Here is a 26,520-nt window from a genome sequence, read left to right as displayed (position 1 = left end):
CAGCAAGCAACAGCCCACCCTAGGGAACTAGCCTGAAAATGCTAAAACAACCCATCCATGGGATGACTTACACCTGGAGGGGCTGTTAAAGCTCGTCCTGCAACGTTCTTCTTGACGAGGAGATGGAAGCAGCTCACAGGTATAAATGCTCTCTGTGCTCCACCACGCTGTCCCAAACTTTCCCACCTACCTTTCCAACTTGTGGTGAAAAGGAAGGGCTGGAGCATCTCATGTCAATGTGCAGAGCAACTGGAATCTGCCTGCCACAGGACAGGCAGGGGAGTAACTTCACCTGGAAGGAACCCAGCAATGAAGTTGTCTGCATTTAGCCAGTTATCGGCAGCTAACTACTGCTTTTTGACTTTGAACAGTTTGCAACACCAGTTTTATCACAGTGCCTGAGTGCTACTATTCCAGAACACTGTGTTCCTTGCTAGAAAGACAGTAGTAAAACTGGCTCACCAACATGAATATGTAAAAGAACTGAACAATAAACAGCGTGATGAAAGATAGGAAAAAACCCTCTCAGGTCTAACAGGGATGAGAGAATGTCTTCCAACAGCCAGAATTAACAGTGTTTACAGGAGTTGTTTCTACCACTCTCACAAGACTGAGGCTTTTCCTGATTTTTTTTTTTGACAGCTCAGCTCCCTTTGACAGTAAAAACAAAAACAACAAAAAAAAAAAAAAAAAAAAAAAAAAGAGAGAGAGAGAACAGTAGAGACCAGGTTAAAATAAAGGCTCTGGTTTCATAAAATACTTTCTACCCCCTTGGGTTTGCAAAGTTCTTTTTGCAAGCCAATTAGCTCCTGGTTGAGCAGGGACTGGGCAACCACCGCAGGTTGTGATCACCTTCCAAATGACAGCCAGAGCTGGGCTCAGGACCAGGAAGGTGGGAAAAAGGAGCGAGGCAGTGTATTTGTATAACCACCCACTGCAAAGCGCTTTACAACCAAGACACAAAGAGGATTCCCAAAGCACAGTCCTCACAGGCACCGTGGACTGAACTCTTCCTTTCCTCCTGGCTCAGTTGTGCAGGGATCTGAAACCACCACCTCCACCTGCTCTGCGGAGGAGGAACTGCTCCCTGCTGTCCCCATTGCAACACCCTGCACAAATCCCCAGGAACACACTCACTGCCTGGGGAGAGAGGGAGGGACAAGGTGGCAACCCTGAACATCTCAGGGGATGGATGACACACGGCAGGCAGAGCAATACCCGGAGCCTGCTGAGAAGAAACCATGAAGAAACACGGACAAGAGAAAAACAGGAACAAAAGTAAATGCAAACAGCATCGTCATTGAGGCAAGCATATATAAACAGAACATCAAAGTAGTTAGGTATAAATATTAGCTTTGTCAGCTAAATATCAGCTGACAAAGAACTGGGAGCCCTCCAGACCCCCACTTCATTTCCCACCAGCTGTTCTGTGGTAGACCAGCGCAGTGACGTCTGGAGGAAGCAGCTCTGACCCCTCGCTCAGGGTGGGGACCTGAAGTTTAGTGAAAGAGTTGTTAGAGGAGCAACAGAGAGCCTGGTAATTTGTTCAGTGTTAAGTATTTGGTGCCCTGTAAACAAAGGTGAGAACGCAGTCTGGATCTAACGATTTGCTCACAAAAAAAAACAAACAAACAAACAAACAAACAAAAAAACTACTCTATGAACAGCATTTTCTCCACACAGAAAGCAAAAACTGTTTTAAATATGTCAGAATACAGAGAAAGTCAAAGACAATCTGACTCTGGTGCCCTGAGAGGGAAGCATGCCCAGCAGAACGGCTCGGTACATAAATGAGAATAAACACCACCAGCACAGCTGCATCCCTGCCAGGAACTCTCCCAACCAAACTAAACTAGAGGTCAGCTGCAATTGCTTTCCTGCTGTACCCCGACATACATCAGGATACGTCCCTACATCAGGTTTTCCAAACAAACTGGCTGATTCTGTCATTCATCTAGGGTATAAAACTCACACCTTGTCTTTCAGTGGAACAACCAGGTGTAAAAACACATTACAAACTCTGAGAATGCCAGCGGGCTTTGAGATACCGTCATGAAAGAGCTCTTTTGTAGGTGTGTAGGAGGCCTGATGGATTACCCCAGCCACGCTGATCAAAGGCTACCTTTTCCATGAAAGCCACTTGTGTAAGCGGGCCCCACAGCACTAATCAGGACCGTCACCTTTGGCCACGATGCATTTGCAGATAATGTGGAAACGCACGCAGAAGGAAATTCTGTACGTATGGAAAGCCACACAGACATCCAGGCAGGTCCCCAAAGTCAGAGGGATTAAAAACGCTATCTGAAATCAGGCCACCTTTTTAGATGCTTAATTACACTCCTGGGAAGCCAGGAGAGGAAAGGGCTGGGGGGAGGGCTGAGCCTCGTGCCGCACAGGCAGGCAGCCCCGCACGCACAGCCCTTCCCGCAGCCCGGGTGCACACTCAGAGGAGTTTTCACCGGGTTTTGCATTTATTGCTTTCCGTTCCGAACACTAATATGAAGATCCACATGGTCACAGTAAGGAAAATTACTAAAAATTGAACTCTGTTGTTCTTGCTGTTCCGATACACGCGATGCCTGCTGCAGAGAAATGAGTAAGTGAGAAGCACTTTGCAAAACGACTTTTTGGAGGATGTAGAACTGAGAGTCTGCACTCTCCTGAGAGTCACGAGATAATGAGCCTTGCGATGACACCTCCTTGTAGGACTGGGAGCTGAACTGTGATCGGGACACTCTAAAATGCAAACTATTTTAATAAATTAATGTACCTCAGAAATATGGAATAGTCCCTCTGAGACACAGGAAGGTGAAGTTAACATCAACACTATAAAAACCAAGTTATTAAGAATTTACATAGCACCTCGGGGAACAATTTATTTAAACCAGACGACAGCTTTAGAAGACACCAAAACGAATCACATTAAAATCACCTGGTTTGGCAAAGAGTACGCAGAAGCATAAAAGAAGATCCTTCTGTAAACCCAGGGTTGCTTGTTTCCCCAGATATGGCTGTTTTGGTGCTAGAAAACGAGGCCTCTGTTCTGAGGCAGGGGGGTTCTTACAGACTTCCTCCAGGCCAGCGACTCCTTGCTGTGCCCCGGCCCTTCTGGGCCTTGCAGCCAGCGAAGGCAGCAAACAAAGGCTGGCATCACAGGGAGAATTGGAGGCATCCAGTACAAGGTCACCTGTTTGATGTGAAAACTTATTTTACAGTGAATCATTCTGCAGAAAAATACGTCTTTTTTTTTTTTTTTTTTTTTAAAACCAAGCACCCTGGCAGAGCGCATATTTCAGATGCTTTAAATACATAAGAGCCCGAAAGTACAACGTGTGCCAGTCACCGCAAGCCTGCAGGTTCGGGGAGAGGAGCGAAGCTCGGCACGCACGTGGGCCGCGGACAACAACGCCTTCCCTCCGGACACATCACCAGCCGGAGCTGCTGAGCAGCAGCAGCTGCTGCTAAACGAAACAGAGATGAAAATTAGAAGCGTTCACATCGATGGCAATCCCGATCTCAAAACGGACAAACTGGCACAGGCCAGACAGCAAACACTGCCCGTCACCCATCTCCCTGAGTCACTGGGAGCTGGCGACAAAAGGTGCATTCAACAGGAGATGGGGAAGGTGGAAACTGTTGGGAGACCTCCTTGGAAAAAAAATATATATATATTTTATTTTAATGTTGTCTGAACAGCCTTGTTAGCTTAACAGCTTGCCTGTGTTTACCGTGCCGGTACTTAGCAAACGGCCAACCTCTACGATTACAGAAAAATTATCACCGTTGGAAAATTATTTAAAGCTTTTCATCCTCAGCCTCACAGAAAAGACAGTAGTTTCACACGAACAAAACGTTTCAAAAGAGCTTTGCCAGCAGGCCGAGCTTTTGCTATTCTTCGCTATTAAGCGGTGCAAAAGAAATGGCAGTTTTTTGGCGCAGACCTCATTTGCAAGTACCCATAGCAAATTTTCAACAATTAACAATATCCAACTACTTGGAAATAATTAATGTTGAAATTTAAAATAGCACATTTCAAACAAGTATTCAGAGTTAACGGGCTGGGAGGGCAGGTGAGAGGAACTAAGAGAAATGTTTATTCCTCTTTCAACATAAACACAGTCCTAATGATTTCTCACGCCTTCTCTCTAAATATTAGCTTTAGTTATTAACATTAAATAATAAAAATGTAGGTAACTTTGTACCAGTCTACGGAGAGCAGGGTAGGAGAGGTATTATTGCCAGTCCAGTCAAAGCTGGCCTCTCCCCGTGCGCCCCACTCCCTGCATCTGTTACTCCGTACGAGGGATCGATGCCAGAGCTACAAACATATTATGAACCCAAGCGATCATTTCTTCAGTAGAAAAAAAGGAAGCAAACACAAGAAAAGAAAGTCTTATATTAGCAAGGCCAAAAAAAGGTTGAACAGTCATCCATCACGCTGCGGTATTTTTAAACCAGCTCATGACAAAGCCCGGGGATGGTTTCACCAGATGGTGCCAGCCTCCGAAGGGCCGTCTCGGTGCACCGAGCTGGCCGGAGGTCCCACAGCCAGCATCGGGACGGGTGGCTCATGCCAGGGGGTCGAGAGCAGCTGGGGACGATGGTCCCAGCACACGCAGCAGCACGCTGCCGAGCAGAGAGGAGGCGCAGCACGGCCGTGTCAAAGCCGAGCCGGCGGCACTCGCTGCGGTGATGCGCTCGCACCAGGAGGGACACGGTGGGGCACGGCGTGCACGGCAGCCCGCAAGGCAGGACGCAGCTCCTGCTTTCATTCAAGAAAACGCGACTGTGCAGAGATTTGCCTGCAGTGCAGCAGAATATGGCACCAGGTAGGTCCTCATGCCTACTGCGGGTGATGCTGCAGCCTCCTGACAGCCTCACCGGCAGTCCCGGAGGAAGTCTGAGACCTCCACTGCTTGCCCCGGTGACAGCAGCTAACTCTAGGATGCAGAAGCCAGAACAGGATGCTCTGGCCCTTGCAAAAGCCATCGCTCAGCCTGTGCAAAAGCCATCGCTCACGCTCCTCTACTGCCGCAGTGATTTACAGTGCCGTCCGCTCGGGTGCTACAACAGGCAAACAGCACCAGAGGCACGTCGATATCTGTGCTAAACGGAACGTTTTCCGAAGGGGAAACAGCACGCCAGCACGTTTCTCCCCTAGCCTCGGACAGAACTCGAGCAGTAAGCAGTGTGTTACCAGGGCTGGCACCCGAAGTATCGCGATTGTTCCCCGGGCTGCACCCGACCGGCGGCGCGGCACCATGCGGGCTCGAAGGCGTCTCGCTGCTTTAAAACCAACGGGACACGAATCTGGACAGCGTTCGGGTTCTTTGAAGAACTTTCCATTCCCCTTCTCATTTTTGCTTTAAAGTTAGTTCTCAATATGCAAGAAAAGTTTAAATTCTATTTGGAAAATAAAAAAAATAACAGACTTCTTCTGTTTCCGATAAAGAGACAGACCAGAAAATATTTCCACCTCTCTTGTACAAGCACAAGGTACAAATAAGCATCTGCTTCACTATTTCAACAGCAGAGCAACTCTCCTTTCAAAGAATGAAGAGAAAAAGAAATACCTCCAAGTATTCCGGTGACCAGCATGGTCACAAGCAGTAATTCTACCCCTGACCCTCCACTCCCTCCATTTTCCAGCCTTTCTCTGACTTGCTCAAGATAAGTTATCGTCTCAGCACCTGTCTTACTTCTTTAACTATTTCAAGGGAAGAACTCCCATTTAAGAGAAAAAAAGAAAAAAAAAAGAAAAAAAAAACTATTTCAATACAGTCACAACCGGACGCTTTGAAAAACAAAGTTAAAAAATAAAGAAAAAAACCTTTTAGGCTATACAACATTTAAAAGCTTCAGCTGTGACCTACAAAGAGCTAACACCAAAATATAAACTGGTTTTAAAACCCGTCCAGCTTTAGTTACCTCAAAAGCCTAAATTAAAACTCTGCAGCTCCTTTACGACGCCGACACCTGTGGCTCCCCGGGCTCTTTTAGCCAACACACTCCCTGGTTCTCAGCACGAATCCTCTCTCAATACAAAGGCAAGCTCTCACCGGGAAACTAAAATCCTCGTGCAAGCAAACTTGCCAGAGCAGGGCTGAGTTTTTGCATAGTCTGTAGATTTTAAACACAAGCACAACGCCAAGGAGCAAGGTCTCATGTTAAATGAATGGCTAACAGGGGAAGCCTCTCTGGAGAAGTCGCCTCTCCGGCAGGTGCTTCACATCCTGCAACCCACACAAAACCCAAGTTCACTTCCCAGGATGTCCAAAACTTCAAAGAATTACCTGAGCTCCCCGCGGTTAGTAAGTATTGCAGATATTTGTTCATGCTGTACTCGAGGCTTTGAATATCTGCCTGGCACAGCTGAGGCTCCGGCACAGGCTTATGGCACACCACGCTGACCATGTGCTGACACAGCACTTTCTGGGCTGCAGAGATAATTAGGGCAGGACTTCCCACCCCAAAGTCCCGCCTTCACCCTCATTTACTCCGAAGTCAGATTGGTTTTTACTCGAGTTTCTGCAGGGGCTTTTTGACTCTTTCTTTCTTTCCTAGTACTGTGACTGTCACCCTGGGGACTTCGTGGCATCTCCTTCCCCCCCTCCTACTGTACAAGTCACTTTTTACTCTGTTTAAGCAACACAAGGTGGCAAGCAGGGTGCTTTCCCAAGCTGCCGGCTTGGGGTAGTGCTGAGCAGCCCCACAGGGCCGCCCTGAGCCCAACACCACCCCCGTGCTCCCAGTGGGGAAGGAGCTGTGGGGCAGGGAGCGGGCCTGGCACGGCTCCTCGCCGCGTGCCGGGCTGTGCCCAGCGCTGCTGCCTCTCCAGGTGCCGGCACGTCCCAGCCGCTTCGCCCACCACGGGGCTCCCACGGAGAGGTTTGGGAGATCCGGGATTTAGAATCTGGCTTTGTGCTTCTCCAGCGCTAAGGCAGCACCACAGCGCTTGACTCGATGAATGAAACCAGAGGAAGTGTTTAAATGTCAAGGAAGGTATTTCATGCTGGAGAAATAAATCCTTCAGGATTTCCTGTCAGCGCGCAGAGGGGAGCCCGGGGAGTTTGCAAACCCCGGTGCCTCCGGGAGGCCCCTGCACCTTTATCGTTCACCATCCTTCTGGTTTTGTGAGGCCGCTGCACCTCCAGCATTCACCACCCTTCTGGTTCTGCTCCCACCTCCCCGCTGCTGCTTTCCACGCTGGACAGGGGAAGAGCTGAGCACAGCTCATGGCCAAGGGGACGCCGCTGAGCAGCTCTGCCCCCTGTACCTGCCCTTCCGAGTCAGCAGCATTGCCCCACAAAAACCCCACACAAAATCGCAGCACGCAGAGCAGCTGTGCCTGCCCGCAAAGTTAACCTGCCCCAAGCACAGTTCAGTAAATTACAAGAGATCCCCCACTGCTGGAAGGCTGTCGCTCGGATTTACATGAGAAGACCCGTCCTGACCTCACCAAGTGGGTTTTTTCTTCTTCATTTCAGAACTGTTAGAAAACACCCACCAGCAACGATTTGGTAATTACTGTCCTAAACGCAACCGAGGAAAAACCTTAGCGAGGTCCCCACACAACCCGCGAGGGCGCACCCGGCCCTGAACCACACGACCTCTCCTCAGAAACACCGAACGCTGTCGGCAGCTTGCCCCACTTCTGCTCGTTCCATTTCCCTTTTTAGCAAATGTACCAACAGCGCTTTCCTACAAGAAGCTGATCTCGCACAGCAACCGCAGGAAGGAAAACACGTTACAGACTTGTCGTCCTTCACGCGGCACCAACCTGCACGGCGCGATACGCGGCACCGGGGCACTCACAGGGCACAGAGGCTGCTCCCACCCAGCAGCGCTGGGGTCGTCACGCAGCCCCACGTCGCGCTGAACAAGGCTCCTGACGCCTGGAGACTCTTCTACGGCCTCGGTCCTACAGCGACACGTGGGCTGAGGATGGTTAAAGTCAGGTTTTAAAGCTTACAGAGCCACTTTAGGTTTTATCAAGCATCATTTTGCACAGCATGTCGCATACAAGCCATGGCCACGCCGTACAGTTGTATTTTTTGGCTGAAGGGAGAGCTGCAGTGTCTCGCTGCACCGGTGGCAGGACCAACAGAACCCAGGAGACGAGCCCAAGGACTTGTCAGCACCTGACAGGAACCAGACGGCGTTGGTACAGCACCTCGCTTGGGGGCTGGGTGGCATAAATCACCCGGAGGGGAAAAGCTCTGTAGGACAGTGCCACAGAAACCTGCCCGGACACCTTTCAAAGGTGCCATCCAGAGCTGATCTGCAGAGCTTTGCCCATCCGGATGGCAAATCTGCACAAAGAAAGCTTTGGGCCATAGGGGAGGGCTGCCACGCGCTCGTCACCACGCGCTGCTCGAGGCTCAAGTGCTTCAAGGCAGGGTGCTGAAAGCCTCGCTCCCCCACCAGGATCAGAGCAAAGAGAAACTGGCACCTCCAGACCCAGCTGCTGCTTTCTGCTCTGCGCTCAGAACGCATCCGCCTCTCAAGCATCTCCTGACAGCTACTTCCAAAGCCACCAAACCAGAGCTGGGTTTCCTTCGGATGTTTGTGAAGAGATGCATTCTGCTTCTTTCATGTCTTTCGGCATACTCAGGACCTAGACTTTAAAGAGAGACCCATTTTTCTCCTCCACAGCTCTTGAAGAGACGCTTTTAGGACTGAAGGCAGTTCTCCCCTCCTACTTAGGCAGCAAGCTTTCAAGGCACTTCACACACATTCAATAATCTTTTCATCCCGCTCTGAAGCAGGTGGGTTTCAGTCATTTGGTAGATGGAAAAAGCACTTCAGCCAAGTCAGGATTAGAATTTACAACCCCCGGGTTCCCAGCCCCGCACAGGCTCACGTCCCGTCTCTCAGCCCACCACCAGCACCGTGGAAATCCCATGGCGCTGCGGCCTCAGCTCCCAGCCAGTACTGCATTTCCACGAGCCTCGGGGAGCCACAGCCACCTGCAAAGACACGGGAACAGGCTTCACACGAAGCACTCGCACAGCTCAAAGCCCCACTCAGCCATGCCTCATGCACCACTCTCGTCGCACCACTGCCCTCCTCACCTGCCAAGTTTGCATTTACCGAGCTGCTTTCGGAGGGGAAGGAAAGTGAACACCTGCCCCATGCAAACAGCAGCACAAAGGGGGGAGCGAGCTCCGTCCTCCCGCTGGAGATGGTCCCCACCAGGCACGGAGGCCCCTTCACTGCTCTCTCAGTGGCTGGGACCACGAGAGCACTGCAGAAGAAACGAGGATCACCTACTGCCAACACCACGCTCCTCAGGAAGTCTGCAACAGCAACAAGGAGGTGGGGGACAGCGCTGCACCCCACTAATTCCTCTCCTCCCCTCCTCTCCGCTCCCCCCAGCACACGTCCCCAGCCTCCTCCACCACAGCCGATCCCCTCCCCAGTTTTCAAAAGCTACTTCAAAGCCCCAGAAGTCCTACTAGGAGTTTCGGGGTTGTTGCCAGTCCTAAGGTGATCCTCAAACATCAAAGTGAGCACCAGCCTCGAATCAATATGCTTCGCAGGCCGGTTCTTTAGATGTTCTTTTTTTTTTTTTTTTTTTTTTTCTAGGCTCTATCCCAGAAAACACAGATCTACACTGGAACTCTTGGTGCAGGAACCACCTGTTTGGCAAAAAAAAAAAAAAGGAAAAAAAAGTTTTTAAAGCTCATGTATTAAGCATTGCAATTAAATAGGTCAAAAATGCCTCTTATAAAGCTGCTTTAAAACCAGACAGGCAGCTTCGCTGACCAGGAGCAACTTGTGCTGGATGGAGAGCCTGCTTGCAAGAAGATGGTTGCCTGCTTGCAGCTACACTACTGCACCCTCTAGTGTAAGTCTCCAGCACATCCTTCCAGGTTCGGTGGCTTCAGCAGAAGGGCAGGAGCACCACATCTGAAGCCATCAGATGAAGCTAAGCCTTGGCACTGCTTAAAAATAACAGCAGAAGCATCCTCTGCTCCCACAGGCGCTCAGCACCTTACACAGCACCCTTCTAAAGGTCAGCGCTCTGCAGCAGGTTCCTCGCGTATTTTCCACTTCTCAGTCCAAATTAACACAAAAAAAAGACCGAAGTCCAGCTCTAGGTGGAGGCAGAACGTGCAGGGCCGTGGCTGTGACAGCCGCGCAGAGATGCCAAGGGGCTGGGGATGAGGCAGAGCAGGCACCGAGAGGCAGACACTTCACCTGAGAAAACTAAACCACTGCAGCTTTTATTTTTCAAAAAGCTGAAGCTTCTCTAAGAGCCATAACACAACCAACAAACCTCTCTCCCTCCCTAAAACACGGACTTCTCCTGGGTCACCAATGGAGCCAAGCCAGGCCCAGCAGGAGCAGGACCGGGATCACTTCTACCAGCGGCTCCGCTCCCGCTCAGCTCTCACATGAACCCTTTCGACCATCAGCAGAAGCTGCACAAACTGTCCAGGTGCCATGAAAGGTTTTGCTAGACACCAACCTTTGCTTCCCCATTTTGTAAGCAAAAACTTGAAGCTACTCAAAAAGCAAAACCAGCACCAGGTTTATTTAGTACAGCAGCAGCTGTTTCAGGTGGGAGCCCAAAACGGGCAAACCTTGCTCTCAAACTGACAGTCTGCAGATATTTAAAGGCACTGAAAGGTAACTGAAATATTAAGCACACCTAAAGGGCCCCACAGAGCTTTTCAAATTCAACAGAGCACTGAAGGAGGCAGGAGTTTTTGGTTTTATAATGGTGTATGTGTCTGACTGTGACTGCCTTAAATATGCTTATTTATTTTAAATTTGACAACTGTCGTGGTAAGACGAGCTGGTGATCAGGGGACACACAGAATCATTAATTTCTCAAGTTTACGAATAAGCCAACGTAAAGCAAGCGTAATTAAAAATAAATAAATAAGCTGTGCTTTATTTTGACAACTTTGGCCTGAGGTCATTAGACCACACACACGAGCACGTATGGCCTAGCAGAATAACAGCTTTACCAAGAAGAAAGCAAGCAGCAGCCTTCTGGGGGGAAGAACGAAGGCTTTCCTCTGCCAGTAGAATAAGCAGACCAGCAAATAATGACTAAGTAAAATGACGAGAGCTGCTGGAAGAACCGAGCAGAACAACAGCAATCCTTCCCGTAGCCAAGCTTCTTTCTGAGAGAGCTGGCGTTGCTCCACGCCTCGCTGAAGTCCTGCTGGGGCTTCCCGCAGCCCCACCGGCAGGACCAGCAGCTGCTGGCGCGGCTCCTGCATCACCTCCAGGCCCACGGACAGCACGGCAGGTCAGAAGGCCGCCCCAACAGCTCGCTGCTGTGTGAGTTTGGCTGCCTGGGGGCACAGGGAAAGGGCTGAGCACAGAGCTGTCCTCCAGCAGCCTGGCGACAGGAGGAGGCTGTCCTCGGGCGATCGGTTATTGCAGGAAGCTGTTCCCCACCACCTGTGGGTCGGGAGGTGCCTGCAGGATCCTGCCGGTGACCAGGGGATGGTTTGGGTTGGAAGGGATCCTCGAAGATCACGGCCTTCTCCAGAGCAGGGGGCTCAGAATCACAGCACGGCTGAGGCTGGAGGGGGGCCTCTGAGGATCAGCCAGGCCACAGCACCCAGAGCACGTCACGCAGGACGGCACCCAGGTGGGTTTTGGCCATCTCCAGAGAAGGAGCCTCCAGCACAGCCACTCTGGGCAGCCTGTCCCAGCGCTCTGTCCCCCCCACAGCACAGAAGTGCCCCCTCGTAACCAGCCAGAGCCTCCCGTGCTTCAGTTTGTGCCCGCTGCCTCTCGTCCTGTCACCGGGCACAAACCGCAGAGCCCGGCTCCATCCTCTTGCACCCTCCCATACCGACTGAGGAGATCGAAGCCCTGGGCTCACCCTCTCCAAGGATCACGGAATCATTACGGTTGGAAAAGGCCCCCAATATCACCTGCTCCAACCCCCGAGCCGCGTCCCCAAGCACCTCGCCCAGCCCCTCCTCGAGCACCCCCAGTGCCGGTGACCCCAGCAGCTCCCCGGGCTCTGTCCCAGCACTGCCAGCGATGTCTCCCCGCTCCCAGCCGGGCCCCCCTCGAGGCCGTTCCCTCTGCTGCGGGCAGAGCCCGGCCCCAGCTCCCCACAGCCCCCAGGGAGCGGGGAGGGCCCCCTGAGCCTGCTGCAGCCCCAGCCCCCCCTCAGCTCCCTCACCACAGGGCCCGTGCGGAGCCCCCCCCCCCCCCCCCACCTCACCTCACGAGGCCAGACCCCCCCCCCTCCCCCCGAGGCCCGGTTTCTCTCCGCACACGGAGCGGCCCCGGGGGCTCCCCCTCCCCCCGGGGCGGCGCACTTTTGTGCCCGGGGAGGCCCCGGGGAGGCCCCGGGCCGGCAGAAGGGAGGCGGGGAGGGGGACGGAGGCCGCGGCCGGGGCCGTACCTGCGCCGTGGCCCAACGCGGCGGCGGCGGCGGCCGCACCGGGGGCTCCGCAGCGCGCCGCCACCGGGGGGTGTCGGAAATGGCAGTAGGGCCGGCGGCAGGGGGGACCCCCGGCCGGCCCCGACCCCCCGGAGCCGAGGAAGGGGCAGTCGATGCCGCGGAAGTAGCCGCTGGAGCGCAGCATGGCGGCACCGGGCGGCACCGGGCGGCTCCGGGCCCCGCGCTCCCGCCTCAGCGCCCCGGGCCCGCCGCCATCTTGAGAGCGCCGCGGCCCGGCCCGCGAGGTCCCCCCCGCGAAGCCGCTGCCAGCACCGGGCTGCCCGCGGCGCGCCTGAGCGGGAGGGGACGGGAAATGGCGGGCGGGGCCCCGGCGGGAAGGGGGGCGGGGGGAAAATGGCGGCCGGGCCGCGTGAGGCGGGGAGGGCGAGGGAGGGCTGGGGGCCGTCCGCTGAGGACCGTGGGGGTCTGCGGCTCCCTCAGGAGGGGAGCGGGGCGCTGCTCGCTGGGGACAGCGGCAGGGCAAGGACGGGGAAGGGGCGGGGCGGGTGTCGGGGAAGGGCTCGGCACCCAGAGGTGCTCGGGCACGGAGCTGCTGCAGCTCAGGGAGCGTTGGGACGCGGCTCTCGGCCGCGCGGTGCGGTTCTGGGGTGGTCCTTTGGGGTCCCAGGGGTTGTGCCCGGTGATCCCAGCTCCCCGCAGCCCCCAAAACGGCCTCGGCTTTGAGGTCTTGGAGGAGGGATCTGCCCGCATCCCGCCCTGGGACCGCTGCATCCCCAGCAAAGGAGGCCGGGCTGGGACAACAGCAAGAAACGAAGCAAGAAACGAAGGGATTTCCAGGAGAAATCCCACCACGTGTAGGCAGGAGCCACAGCTCAGAGACAAGGGATGAGCCAGGAGAGTCTCGTCCCATGTGAAAGCGAGGATAGGAGACAGGGTGGAAAGTACTGGGGAGGTGCAGGGAGCCAGCTGGATGATTTAGAGAAAGGTGCTCAGCTGGTGGGAGGAGGAATTCGTGGCCCCAAGGAAGGACAAACGAAGGATGACAGAATTCATGTTTCATAGGCATCTTAAAGAAACAAAAAAACTTATTTTCAGTGATCCTTCCTGTATGTTACCCCCCCCACCCAGTATCCCAGCAGAGCAAACCCAGAGGCTGAAGGTGAGGGAGGAACCCACCTCCTGCTGCTGCCCAAAGCACGGGGAGAATTGAGCAAGAGACCAGTGCCCCAGCACTGCCAGGGCTTTGGAAAACCTGAATGATCAACGAAAAGCATCGCTAAAGCTCCTCCCAGCAGAAGGAAGCACACGTGCACTACCACATACCTCATTCCCTTTCAGACTCTTCAGTTATAGTCAAAAAACGCGGGGTTGAGATTTTCCAGAAGTTTAACACAGGTGGTTCATCGAGAAAATGATTTCTGCCCCCCAAACCTGGTTATTTTTGGCAGGAAGGAATCCTTTCTGGTAATCCCCATCCCTTGCTGCTGGAGCAAGTGGCACCCATTAGGAAAAGTCACACAAGCACGTGTGGGCTGAGGGCTCCTCTCGGCACTGCTTCAGGCAAACACAACAACTGCATAGACATATTTTTTAAACCAGGAGGGTGGAAACACCGGGGGATAGCAGCTTGCCTCGGGCAGAAACATGCCACCAACACAAAGTGCTTTACGAGGTACCAGGCAGTGCTCACACCAAGCATCCCCACGCACACTCCTGCCAGCCAGCTCTCTTCCTCCCACGAGCACTAAAAAAGAAAGCTGTTCTTCCCCCCCCCCCCCCAAAAAAAAAAAAAAAAAAAAAGACAGCATTTTTATTTTTATGAGAAAGAAATTTATTTTACATAACATCAGCTCTTACAGAGAAGACCATATAGGAACATCGCATATGCAGACACACTGAATAATGTTGTTTCCCTGCCTTATAATTCTTGCCCCAAGTTTACTCAACCCAGAAGCTGACAAAATAATATAAAATACTATAAGGTAAACCATTTCTGCCCAGACCTGCAGGATCCCATGTGGAAAAACTACCCCAAATCGATTCAGGCTGTCTCTTCCCTCACTTGTGCACGTGATGGAGCTGGTTCAGCTCCTCTGAGTGCGCAAACGCTGCAGTCAGACCAGGTACAGGGAAACGGGCACTCGCCTTCAGGGCAGAGGGAGAGGGGGGCAAGCACCTTTTGGGGGGGTTCAGCACCCCAGAAGAGTTCCTCCAACGCTGCTGAGGGATTCCCAGATCAACTACTGGGTTCCCAAGAGTGACCCCATCTCCCCCCCAGAGCTTCCACCTCCTCACAAAATACCCTGATTTGATTTAATTTAAATAAGGAACAGGGCTGGGACAGACAGACCTATGTGTGTGCCAGCTTTTAAACTGAAAGCCTTGCTGCAAAACTAGAAGTACTGGCTTAAAAATGACACGTGAAGGGGTTTCACACCTTTTCACTACCCTGTTTCTCAAGGAAGGTTGCTGCTTGCATTTTCCCCATCCCATTTCAACCCTCTTTTTAAAACCTTTTTTCAAACCTCTTTTCAAAACTGCAAAGCTGCGAGCCTCGAGCCCTGTAAGACATGCCCTGCAGAGGAAAAAGCTGCCAAAAAGCCATCCCTGGCCCTCCAAATCCCCCCTTTTCTATTTTCCTGGCTTGGCCCAGGGGATTTGCAGGGGAGGCCAAGGCACTGGGCAGCCTCCGCAGCCACCCCACCTCCAGGGAAAAGAGATGGGGTGCACAGGGTGCCCACAAATGACTCAGCACCTACTGGGATGGGAAGAGGGAACCTGGGTGCCAGAGCTGCACCCTCCAATTTGGGCTCCCCAAACTCAGTCCCAGGTTTCCATCCCATTACAAAGCCTGGGCTGCCCCGTTGTGGGGATGGCGCGGGGTCAGCCCTGCCAGTGGGGCCTCGGGACGAGCCTCCCCAGGCCACCAGGGCCGGGTCCCCCCCTGGAACCCAGTCCCAGCCCTCTGCCACACTCAGCCCCACAGCATGGGGCTGGACCATGGGTGCCAGCACCCAAAACACCTCCCGCAAGGAGAGGGTCTCTGGGGCCCCAGCAGGCACTTGGTCCCCCATTTCCCCCCTATTTCTTACCCAAAATAATCTCATTTTCAGGAGCAGAGTGAATTTTGTGAAGTTTTTGAGGGAAAAAGACCAAAAAAGTATCAAACAGAAATCTTCGTATTTTGGTCACTGAATGCTTCTCGTGTTGCAGATCTCCATTTGTTGCATGTTACTGCGTGTCACCACAAACATGTAACTGCCAGGGCAGGTTTCTGCTCCACATCGCAAGTTTGTCACCTTTTCTCCACATCCACATGGAAAATTCCCTGTTGTCCCAACGCAGGCCCTGACACCCAGTGAAATGTGTCACCAAAGACTTTATAAAGTTTAAAAAATAAAAATTAAAAAAGAAGAAGAAAATAATAAAAAAAAAAAATAATAAAAGGCGATTTCTCAGAGCTGCTAAAACTTCCTCCTGCAGGGTCGTCTCTTCGCAGGGACCAGCTTTTCGGTGTGTGGGGCGATGCCTGTCCCGTCCCCCCCATCCTGGCACCCCCCGCCCTGCATCCCCCCAACCCCAGGGGTGCTCCAGCCCCCCAAGGACGCCCCCAGCCCTTCAGGAGATTCTCCAGCCCCCAGGGTGCTCCCAGCCCCGCCAGCTCCCTGGTCCCGCATGCACCGTGTCCAGGCATTGTCGCGGCAGGGCTGTGGCAGCCCGTGGGCCTCCCTTCACCGTCCCAGCCTCCAGGCATCGCTCAGGCATAGGATGACAAAGGGAAGCTCACAGGGGGCGAGGGGCCGCCGGCCCCGCAGTCCTCCGGGGATGGGACGCGCTCCTGCAGAGGGAGGAGAGAAGTGAGCCAGGAGGGGAGGAAAGCAGGCCGGAGCCTGGGGGAGCCGATGGATCCCCAAACCCATGGCCATGGGAAGCGGCAACCAGCCCATGGCCAGTGCCAGCCAACGGCCCCAGTGCTGCTTCTGCCCGGGGGGCGGTTTGGGGTGCGGGCAGGGGGACGCGCACATGGGCAGAGCCGTGTGCCGGGGGTGTAACCTCAATGTGTGGGTGTGCACGGAGGGGGTGAGGAGTGTGCCTCTGAAAAAGGCAGCATGGGGACTGTGTGTGTGTGTGTGTGTGCCAGTGTGCTCACCTGCCTGTGCACACACGGATGCACGTGCACACGTCTGCAGGCACACAGAGCACACACGTGAGTGTGCCCAGCTGTGTGGGTACCCCCATGGGTGCACACCCGCAGAGGCCCGGCCCAGGCACAATTCGCCACAGGGGGACCCCAGGGACCCCCCGGACCCCACCACCCCCTGCAGCGTGGGCTGGGGGTGCCTGGGCTGCACCCCGAGCTCCCTCCTGCCCAGGACATGATGCTGTCGCCGCCGCCTCTCCCCAGGGCCGGTTTCCGCTCCAGGATGCTCGCAGCAGCGCTGCTGCCCTGGGGCAGGTGGGCCCTGCTCCCCCAGAGCCACCGCTGTCCCCATCCCCTGCTGTCCCCGCCAGCCCCCAGTTCGCTGCCTCACTCACCTGATGGGGCAGAGCCAGGCGCTGCTGCCAGAGCATTGTGTCCTCTCCTCTCCTCGTCCTTCCCTTCCCTTTCCCCTTCCCTCCATCTTAGCCGGCGCCGCGCAGAGCCCCTCGCCCCGGCTTCCCTGCTCCAACGCCCTCCTGAGTCCCCAGCCCCAGCGCAGATGGGACCCTTCCCCGCTGCCCTTTTATACCGTCTTTGTTCATATGACAAGCACGTGAAAAACCAGAGCAGAGCTTGGAAAAAAGCTCCTTAAGACGCTTGAATTCAGTTTCCTGGATCCCATGACTGAGCTCGGGCTGTGAGCGGGGTCTCATGACTGTGGCACACAGGCCCCGGCCATCAAAAGGCTCCTTTATGTCCCAAAAGACTTAAACCCCTCTTGGCCGGTCACTCAGCGAGCCACAGGTCCTCCGTACCCAGCCTGGGCCGCAGCCCCATCGGCACCGGCATCGTGCCCCTGCCAGGGGCACCCCAGCGGGGCCGTCCTTGTCCCCCGAGGAGCTTCAAGGTATCCGGGGTGTCCCCTCCCACAGCCACTGCACACACAGGTACAGACACAAGTACAGACACACACACAGGTACAGACACACAGATGTACACACGAGTACAGACACACACGTGTACAGACGTACACACTCCCCAGCCCAGCTGTGTGCCCGTGACTGCAGCAATGGGAGCAGGAGCCACGTTTGCTTCCAGGCTGGGGGGCTTCCAGGTGGCCCAGGGGGACCCCTGCCCTGTCCCCTCTTCTGTGCTGAGGTGGCAGGAGGGAACCTGGGCACTTGGAGGCCTGACTCTGCCCTTTGCCTCCTCCACACTCTGCAGGTTTTGGCTGGGTCCCCCAGCAGCACCCCCTGGGCACCAGACCCCGTCCCACCACTTCCCTCCCCTCGCGGTGTTCCCAACCTGCGGCACCAGCAGCAGGGACAGAAGTGACATCCCAGTGGTTCCCAGCCCAGTGTGGCCCCAGTGGTGGGGGACACCGGGCCCAGGACCCCTGAGGTGGGTCTGGCTCAGGCATTCTGGGGTCTCTGCAGCTCCCTCCTTGGGCCTGTGTAAGGACCGAGCCCTCTTGACCAGGACCAGCAAAGGGTCCGGCCCCAGATAGCCCCAATCTCAACCCACAGGGGAGCCCCCACTGGGTCTAAACTTTATGGATTGAGCTGAACTTTTCTGCCTTTTTGCTTTTTTCTTAACTGAGACGCAGTAAATACAACCTCAGGCTGCCCTCATGTCCCCCCAAACCCCACCGCCTGCTGCGAGACGTCCCGCCAGCGATGCAGAGCCGCTCCAAAGCATCTGCGGCTCAACAGGAAACAGGCGGCAGTAAGAGGATAAAAATACACCCGGTGTGAACAAAATGCCTCTGTGCTGGGATTAGGGCGCTGTGGGCTGCTCCAGCCCCGCTAATCGGGGTTGGGGCTGGTGGCACTGCCGGGTGCTGGGGGCAGCGGGGCTGGGCGACCGCAGCGGCTTCCAGCACACGTGTGAGCCCGGGGCTGTCGCAGCCACGCAGCGAGGTGAAGGCTGGGGGATGCTCAGGGAGAGCCCGGGCATCCCAGCTGCCAAAATCCCCCAGAAGGGGAGAGACAACCTGAAGCTGCCCCCCAAATCCTCCTCTAGTGCCTGCAGAGTCCCACTGCCAAGGAAGGGTCCCCCCACCTCCATGGCACTGCAGAGGGGTCGTGGCTTTGGATGCCACAGGGGTGCTGGGGGCAGCCAAGGGGTGTGTGGGGAGCAGGGCCCCCTGTTCCCTCCGTCCCAAACAATGGGGGCATTTGAGTGCTCCGAGTGTGGGCTCACAGCAAGGCCCCACCACGAGGCCCCTCTGAGTGCAGCTTAAGGAGATTATCGCTCCTCACATGAGCGACAGAAGGGGACAGGAGGGGGACAGGGACACAGTTGGGAAATGGCACCCAGGAGGCCCCCGAGTCCCCGCTGGCAGCAGAAGAGCCCGAGTGGTGCGTTGTGGTTTGAGCCAGCGACGAGGGATGTGCAGGAACACCCTCAGCCATTTCCACCAGCTCATCCCGAGGTGATCTCAGAGCAGGCTCGCACCCCAAAAGCACAAACCTGAGTGCCGTCTCCTTGTGCGGGGCAAAACAGCCCCATCCCCAGGCAGGAGGGAGGGGGACATCCCACACACCCATCCCCATGGCCAGTGCACACCCCCGCAGCCCCTCGCTGTACCTGGAATCAGAGGGGTCCCCGTGCAGTCAGTGGCACGGCTGGGAGCAGAGCCCGTCACAAACAAGATTTGCCCCTGCTTTCCCTCACAGACCTGAGGGTGGTCCCAGGAGGAGATCCACAACAGCCCCCCACCCTGGGGACACGTCCAGGCACAACCCAGGTGAGGCATCGGATGCTGGGGAAAGGAGAGGGGCTGGAACCGTGGGGCTGGGGCAGGGGGAGCAGCCCCAGGAGGCCCCAGAAGGGTGCACACAGGTAAAATGTTAAACCTCAGCTCTTTATTTGGTGCCCGGTTTCCTCACCCCGCTCCCTGAGGGAACCGAGAGCGAGGGGCAGGGGAGAAGTGTCAGAGGGGGAGACCTGAACGCAGGGAACACTCCGAGAAGGCAGAGCAGGGCCAGAGCTGAGGGGGCAAGGCAGAGGGCACCCCTCCATGCATCCCCAGCCTCCCCTGGGAAGGCAGCTCTGTCCAGCCAGAGCCAAGCACCAGGCACCCTGCTGCCATCACCAGCTCCAGTCCCAGAAGCTCCCTCGGGAGCAGGAGCTGCCACCTCCTCCGTCCTGCAGCGGGGCACACAGCACATAGCGACGCTGGAGCGGGGGGGACAGGCACCCGCCCTGCTGCTGCCTCCGGCCCCCTCTCCAACTCGCCTTATTGCTATAGTCAGAGCAGCAGAGCAGCCAGGAGTAATCGGAGAGTTTGTTGTTTTAGGAGAGGGGACAAGGACGTGTCCGAAGCCGAGGATTCGCCATCAGGAGGGTGGGCTCTCGTCTGGCCAGGGAGGGGGGAAGGAGCGAGCTGCCGTCTCTTGCCAGCCCGGCCGGTGGTGCCAGCAGCGCCGGGGCTGACGCAGGGAGAGAGGAGAGCTGAGCCCACGTCCCTCAGGAAACGTGCCATCTGCTCAAGCCACCTCCCGAGGCTGAGGCTGGACAAACTCACTGCACCTCCAGCAGAAGGGACCGGGGGGCGCTGGGAGAACGGACGTGCACGCAGAAACCCCCACCCCGCCCCGCTCCCCGCCCCGCAGCTAGTTGCGTTGGCTGGCCAGCTCCTGGGAGATGAATTTCCGAAGGCGCTCGAGGTACTGGCTGTACAGTTCAATGTCATTATGCCCGGCCCCATCCACCCACAGCGGCTCCACGGCCTTGGGGCAGCGTTCAAAGAGCGCCAGGCCATGGGAGAAGTCGATGACTTCGTCCTCCGTGCCGTGGATGATGAGGACGGGAGAGGTGATTTTGGAGATCTTCTCAATGCTGTCAAGAAGGGGGGTGGGGAAGAGACGAGAGACAGGGTAAGCACAAGGATCAAGGCACCCCTGTTCCTTCTGTCCCCTGAAACAGCCCCTCAGGGAAAGGCACCAGGAAATGCTCTCTGATCACAGCAGAGTGCAGGGATGCGGAGCCGCTGCTAACGCTCCGGGACAAGATCCCCGCCAGCGTGACAGCTGAGGACCAGACAGCAGTGACAACAGCCCCACGGGACCCAGGCAGGGCTGAGGGAAACCACTCTGGGACAGCGGGATCCTGCAGCGGGATCGGCCGTGCCGTGCTGCAGGGCAGGGAAGTGAGGCTGTTCTCAGCCCGGCCCCCGAGGCCCGGAACACAAAGGCCGAGCGAGGCCGTTGGGACGTGGAGCGTGGGCTGGTGGCTCCCAGCCACAGCTTCCAGCTCAGGGACAGTCCCTCGGGCTCCGCTGGCCTAGCTGCAAGGAAGAGGCAAAGCAAGAGCTTGTCCTGCCTGGAAACACCACCCCAGCCCTCCTCAGAGCAGGGGAAGGAGCCCAAAATACTGCCCTTGAGGGAGAGACAGGTCCCAGAGACCCCGCAGGGACTTGCAATATGCAGCAAGGAGCCAGGGGGATGGCCCCAGTGCTGACAGGCAAAGATACTGGGACAGGGTGGCTGGGAGGGGATGCCACCAGGGGATGTGGGGTGGACACACGGCGTGGTCCTCAGGAGGTGGCACAGCAACTGCGGAAAGGGTCACCGATCCCCCTGAGGGGCCTAAATGCAAGGCAGGAGGATCCTGATGGACACGTTTAGGGCTATCCTAGGAAACGGGTCCCCAATTTTCCCCATAACCCCTTTGTGGCCAGGGCTGGTGTTGAGGACAGAGCTGGTCCGCGCACTGCCCCTCCAGAGGCAAACCCGTTCCCCAGTCCCTCGCCCTCAGACCACCTACTTGGGGAAGGCATCGAACCAGTAGGTCTTCTTGGTCTCGGGGAAGGCGACTCTCATGCCAGAGGTGAGCGGGGAGTGGAGCACGATGGCAGCGCACTCGTAGCGGGAAGCCAGATCAACCGTGGGCACGGTGCCGATGCTTTGTCCATACAAAATGATGTTCTCTGGGCTGATCCCGTACCTAGGAGAGGGGAGGGCAGGTCAGTGCCCACGCGGCAGGCAGCGGAGTCACGTCGCCAGAAGCCGCCTGCTCTGGCCACAGCACACACAGGGTGCGAAACGAGGGAAGGCTGCGGGGCCAGCCCCAACTCCTCCAGGCTGTGCCCAAAGCAGCTGCCCTGCATCCCCAGCTGCCTGCTAATGCTGTAGCAATTAGCGCTAATTAAGAGCTGCACACAGCTTCCCCAGCTGGAGCACCAACCCGGGGATAATCCTGTCTGGGAGGTGGAGGGGCTGTCCCCACCACGGACCCAGAGCTGCCTGGGCTGAGCAGCCGGGTGAGCTGTGGGGGTGTCAGGGCTCAGCCTCGCTGGCAGCAGGGTGCAGGGGGGGGTCACAGCCCCCCAGGGCAGCAGCCAGACCTCGGGCAAGCTGCGAGCCAGGCCCAGCTCCCACCAGGGCTCGGCACAGGCACGGCAGAGCACGGCTTGTGCCAGCAGTGGGAACCACTGCATCCCTGTGAGCCTCAAGGCAGCCACCCAGAGCAAGGCCAGACCCCGCAGCATCCCCACAGCTCTGGGTGCCCCCGCCCGCAGGCTTTCCGCTCCCCCCTCTCCCATTCCAAGCAGCCTGGGCCCCTCTCAAGGAGATTTCCTGTTTTCCACAGCTCCAGCCCGCAGGGTTTTCCTGGCGGCCTCGGCAGCTGCACGCACCCCCACCAGGGACACCTCAGCGCTCGTCACCGCAGCGCGGCGGTGGCAGACGGCGATCGCAGGCCGCCCACGTGCACCGGGGAGCCTGGAGACACGGCGCAAGCACGGTGCTAAACCCAGCGCCCTGCACTGCCTCCCGTCCCGAGCCCGCTTCATCCTGCCCTCCCCGGCCCCACTCACCGCGTCCGCAGCGCCTGCCACGCGGCGTCGATGTCGGAGTAGAGGTTCCTCTCCGAGGGCTTGCCCGTGCTGGCGCCGTAGCCCGAGTAGTCGTAGGAGAAGATGTTGCAGTTGATGCGGGTGCCCAGCCCGATGTAGAAGCTGCTCATCTGCCCCAGGTCCACGGCGTTGCCGTGCGAGAAGAGCACCGTGTACCTGCAGCGCCGGGGCGAGACGGGCACGGAGGGTTAATCAGGGACGCTGCTGGGGTGCCCGGGACACCCCCTGTGGAGACCGAAAGCCAAACCCCAGCACCCAGAGGGCCACAAGAAGGTCCCTGCGACAGCCCCGGCCTGAGCCCAGAGACGCCCCCGACCTCCCTCATCGCCTGGGGCTCGCTACCAGTGGAAACAGGCAGCCCACGGGCAGGATGCTTTTGTTGAAGTTTTTGAGCCTATTTTTGGTAGAAAGCTCAGGATTTGGGGCCATTTGCCCAATGGGGATTTAAAGTAAGGATTCTGACAGCAGCTTTTTTTCTCTCCTGAGCCTGGCAAGATACCAGACCTTGGGAGAGAAGTGAATTGTGGGAGTGACAAGACGCAAAAAATTTCCACCATAAGGGGAAAAACAATGTTAATCATAAAAATTAACACTAATAGCGTGCTGATGGAAGCCCAGCTCTCTCCTGCTGGGGGGGAGACTCCTTGCTGAGCCCTCGCAGCCAGTGAAGGATGCCTGCGGCCAGGTCAGACCCTCACATCCCAGCCCAGCCACCCCGGTTTGGCTCCTCTGAGCAACGCCCGATGGCCGGTGACCTTGCCAGGGCAGGAGCAGGGGGACAAACAGCACAACGGCACGGAGAGGAGAGCAAGGGCAGGACCCAAGGCCTCTCTTCTGCTTTTAGATGATTGAGCAACAACGAGCTCCCGTTTGGCTTTGCACCCTCCAGACCGGGCTGTGAGCACTTAGACTTAGCGGCCTCACGTCGGGGGGCAGCACACAGCACACCTCACTGCTGCCACGCCAGCAGCCAAGGCTCCCCAGGGAATCCAACCCCTCCACCCAGGAATGGAAACTAAAAAAAAAATAAAAAATGCTTGAAATCCACCAGAGCTAAACCATGGCAACAGAGGGCTCGGGGAGCCCCAGGAACCAGGCGCGCTGCTCAGCCCGAGCCACTGGGTGCTGGAGGAGCAGCCCCGACGTGGGGACAAAGCCGGCCCCGGCCCCTTCCCTGCAGCCCCGCGCCGAGCGCCACTTCCGCGGGCTGGGGGGACGGCGCCAAAGCCCGGATGCGCAGGCAGAGCAATCCTGCCGCCGGCTTCCTCCCTCTGGGGACCTGCGAGATGACGGGGCTGGAGCAGACATCCCCGCGAGGCAGCCACCCCACCTAAACCCGCCCCACAGCCCCGCGGTGCCGCCAGCTCGGGGAGCAGCTGCCACGCGCCCAGCCCAGCCGGGGGGTCTCCATCCCCACCCCATGCCCGCGCTGCCCCCCGCCAGCTGTCCAAGCGGATCCCAGGAAGCTGCTGTGAATTCCTGGAGGCTCTGCCCGAGGCGTTTGGCTCCACTGCCTGCAGGGAGACCCCCAGCCCCTCGGCAGCTCCATGAAGGGGAGGTGTGGGGGGCTGACCCCAGGCCATCAGAAACGGCCACTGTGCACGGGCAGGGGCATCACGAGCACGGTCACGTCCTCCCTCCCCGATGGAGCAACTGCACATCGAGCTCTTCCCAGCTCACGGACGTGCAGGGCAACGTGGGGCAGGTCGTGCCTAAATCCCTCCTGGCTTTCACCCCTATTGCTCTTCTCTTTGCAAAATCAAACATGCCCAGCAAATTAGACCAAACGTGCAAACAGCCTGCGAGGGCTCACACTGACGCCCTGCGCTCAGTGCAATCCTCACGCTGAGGCTGGGCACGCACCCAGAGCGTTGTGTCAGCGGCGTGACATCAGGAGGACACCTCTTTCTGCCCAGGGAACGCCGGCATCCAGGAGGGGACGCCGAGGTCCCCGTGGCCTTCGGCTGTGCCTCGACTCGCTCCCTCGACCTGCTCAGTGCCATTCCCAGTTCAGCCACAAGCCAAACAGGTTCTGAGAGCTGAGCTCACCCGTGCCGTCAGATGCCTCCGAAGCCCCGTGGCAGGGCCAGCTCCTTCGGCAAGGCGCCGGGTCAGGCTGGGGCAGGGAGGCTGCCACCTGAGCAGGACGGCCCCGAGCCCTCCAGCACCACCGCAGCCCAGTGTCCATCGGGCTGGGGTCAGACCGACGGCAGCGCCAGGCCGGCACCTCCACCACCACTCACCTGGCGCCCGGCACGCAGCGGACGTACATGCAGCCGATGCGGTTCCCTCGGCTGCTCTTGGTGACAAACACCTCGATGTTGTCCAGCTCCCGCTGGGAGTACTGGAAATCCGCTCGGTCCTTCAAGTGCAGCTTCCACCGCCCCGCGGCGCCGCCTCGCAGGGACCCGGTGCTGGTGCTGCCGACGGGCTCTGGCTCGGGGACCACGGCGTAGGTGGGCTCCGGGGGCAGGAAGGCCAGCTTGGCGGCGATGCGGCTGGGGCATGGGGGGCAGCAGAAGAGGCAGCAGAGCTGGCTGATCGACAGCCCGTTCATGACGGCGGCTTGGAAGCCGAGCGTGCCGGCAGCGAGGGAGGATGCGAGCTGGACAGGGGCTGGCGGCGGCCGGCAGAGGCCCCGTCCTCGTCACAGCTGCCAGCAGCACGGGGCGGCCGGCAGTCCTTGGAGGGCCGTGGGTCTGGGGGGGGCGGCCGCCATCCGTCTGTCCGCTGGCATCCTGCAGGAGGGACAGACAGACAGCAGTGAGGGGCTCGCGGTGCGCTCACACACAACCACAACCAAACCCGGCCCCCATGAGCCCCTCACCCACACAACGCACCACCACGTGTAACACCCTCCCGCCCCGCGCTGGTGCTGAGCCCCCCGCACCCAAAACCACCCCCCCCCACAGTGCTTTCTGAGCATCCCCCATCGCACACCACAACCCCCGCAGGGATCTGCGGCGTCCTCGCGCCGGCCCACGACGGGGAGGCGAGGACAGGAGGCCAGCAGCGCGGGATCGCACGCCTGGTGCCACAAAGGACGCGGTCCCTTGGTGCCCCCCCTGGGTGCTGGCACGCGTGTGTGGCTGGAGGGCAAAACTCCTGAATAAAACAGGGAAAGGAGGGGGGGAAAGCAACTATTTTCTGCAAGTTTGGGCACAGGCTTGCTGCTGAGGAATGTCAAAGCAGCCCACACCCCGAGGAATTCGCTCCATCTGCTTCCGAAGGGCTGGGAAAGAGGAGGAAAGGGTGGAGGGGGCGGCTGCAGCCTGGGGGGGGAGGCACACACGGAAATATTCGGAGGAGAAGGACGCCGCTGCCTGGAGCCCCACGCTGGGAGCTGGACTCGGGTCCCCCCCATCCTGCACACCGCAGCCCCACGCTGGGCACGCCGCGGGGGGGGGGTGCTGAGCACCTCGGTGGCCACCAACGGGGGGTGCCCGGTGGCCACGCAGGCAGGCGGCGGCGCCCAAGGCCGTGCCCTCACCTTGTGTCACCGCAGCTGGGGGGGGGGGGGGACACGACACGAGCACCCCGCTGTGCCCGGGCCGTGTGGCGGGGGGGGGCTGTGAGGTGGCCGCAGACGCAGCCGGACCCCCCCCCCAACCCCGCGTGGTGCTGCGGGGGGGCTGGGAAGGACCCGGCCCTGCGCCCCCAGCCCCCCCCCTCCGTGCATCCTCCCCACACAACCCCCAGGCTGAGGGGGGAAAATGGGGGGGGGGGGGGGAGGGGGCTGTCACTGGGCCCCCGGCTTCTCCTGGAGCACGCAGCGGCCCCGGGACCCCCAGTAACCCCCAGGGCCCCCCCTTGAACCCCAGGGCCCACCCTCAGTCCCACGACCCCCCCCCTTCAGCCCCTGAGCCCCCCCCTCAGCTCCAGGCCCCCCCGTTCAGCCCCAGGCCCCCCCTGAGCCCCCGGGCCCCCCCGCCCCCCCGCTACCTGCACATGCCGGGGCTCCGCCGCAGCGCAGGCCGGGCTCCAGGCTCCAGGCTCCGGGCTCGGCTCAGCCCAGCTCGGGGCTCCCCCCGGGGCCGCCTCCTCCGGGCCGGGCGAGCTCGGGCCGGGCCGGCCGCTGAGGGCCGCCGAGGCGGGGGCGGTGCTGCATGGCGGCCCCCCCCCCTTCCCGGCCCC

At 58.1% G+C, this 26,520-nt stretch overlaps 2 protein-coding genes across 2 annotated transcripts in view; both read right to left on the bottom strand.

Annotated features, from left to right (window-relative positions):
• REXO1 (RNA exonuclease 1 homolog) overlaps nt 1–12,675 on the bottom strand; it is a 41,815-nt gene extending 29,140 nt beyond the window's left edge. The window contains exon 1 of the mRNA XM_084302488.1: nt 12,386–12,675. Within this exon, the coding sequence (XP_084158614.1) occupies nt 12,386–12,569 (184 nt within the window). The 5' untranslated portion in view covers nt 12,570–12,675. The remainder of the gene's footprint in view (nt 1–12,385) is intronic.
• A 6,696-nt stretch (nt 12,676–19,371) lies between these two features.
• Nucleotides 19,372–26,520, bottom strand: ABHD17A (abhydrolase domain containing 17A, depalmitoylase). The gene is made up of 5 exons (XM_084302521.1): nt 26,329–26,520; nt 24,630–25,124; nt 22,348–22,542; nt 21,297–21,476; nt 19,372–20,369 (listed from the first exon to the last, which is right to left on the bottom strand). Exons 2-5 carry the CDS (start codon nt 24,941–24,943, stop codon nt 20,144–20,146), a joined length of 915 nt encoding a protein of 304 aa, XP_084158647.1. The 5' UTR covers nt 24,944–25,124; nt 26,329–26,520; the 3' UTR covers nt 19,372–20,143.

Source organism: Netta rufina (assembly GCF_964035555.1).
Source record: "Netta rufina genome assembly, chromosome: 28".
In the NCBI taxonomy this organism is placed as follows: domain Eukaryota; kingdom Metazoa; phylum Chordata; class Aves; order Anseriformes; family Anatidae; genus Netta; species Netta rufina.
This window is presented reverse-complemented; position numbering and strand designations above follow the sequence as displayed.

Bases quoted from the DNA above. Each gene is read 5' to 3' on its own strand.
- ABHD17A (XM_084302521.1), bottom strand. From the start codon at position 24,943: ATGAACGGGCTGTCGATCAGCCAGCTCTGCTGCCTCTTCTGCTGCCCC. The intron at 22,543-24,629 runs GTGAGTGGTGGT...CCGGCGCTGCAG, and splicing joins CGCTGCGTGCCGGGCGCCAG to GTACACGGTGCTCTTCTCGC. The intron at 20,370-21,296 runs GTAGGTGGTCTG...CCTTCTTGACAG, and splicing joins TGGTTCGATGCCTTCCCCAA to CATTGAGAAGATCTCCAAAA.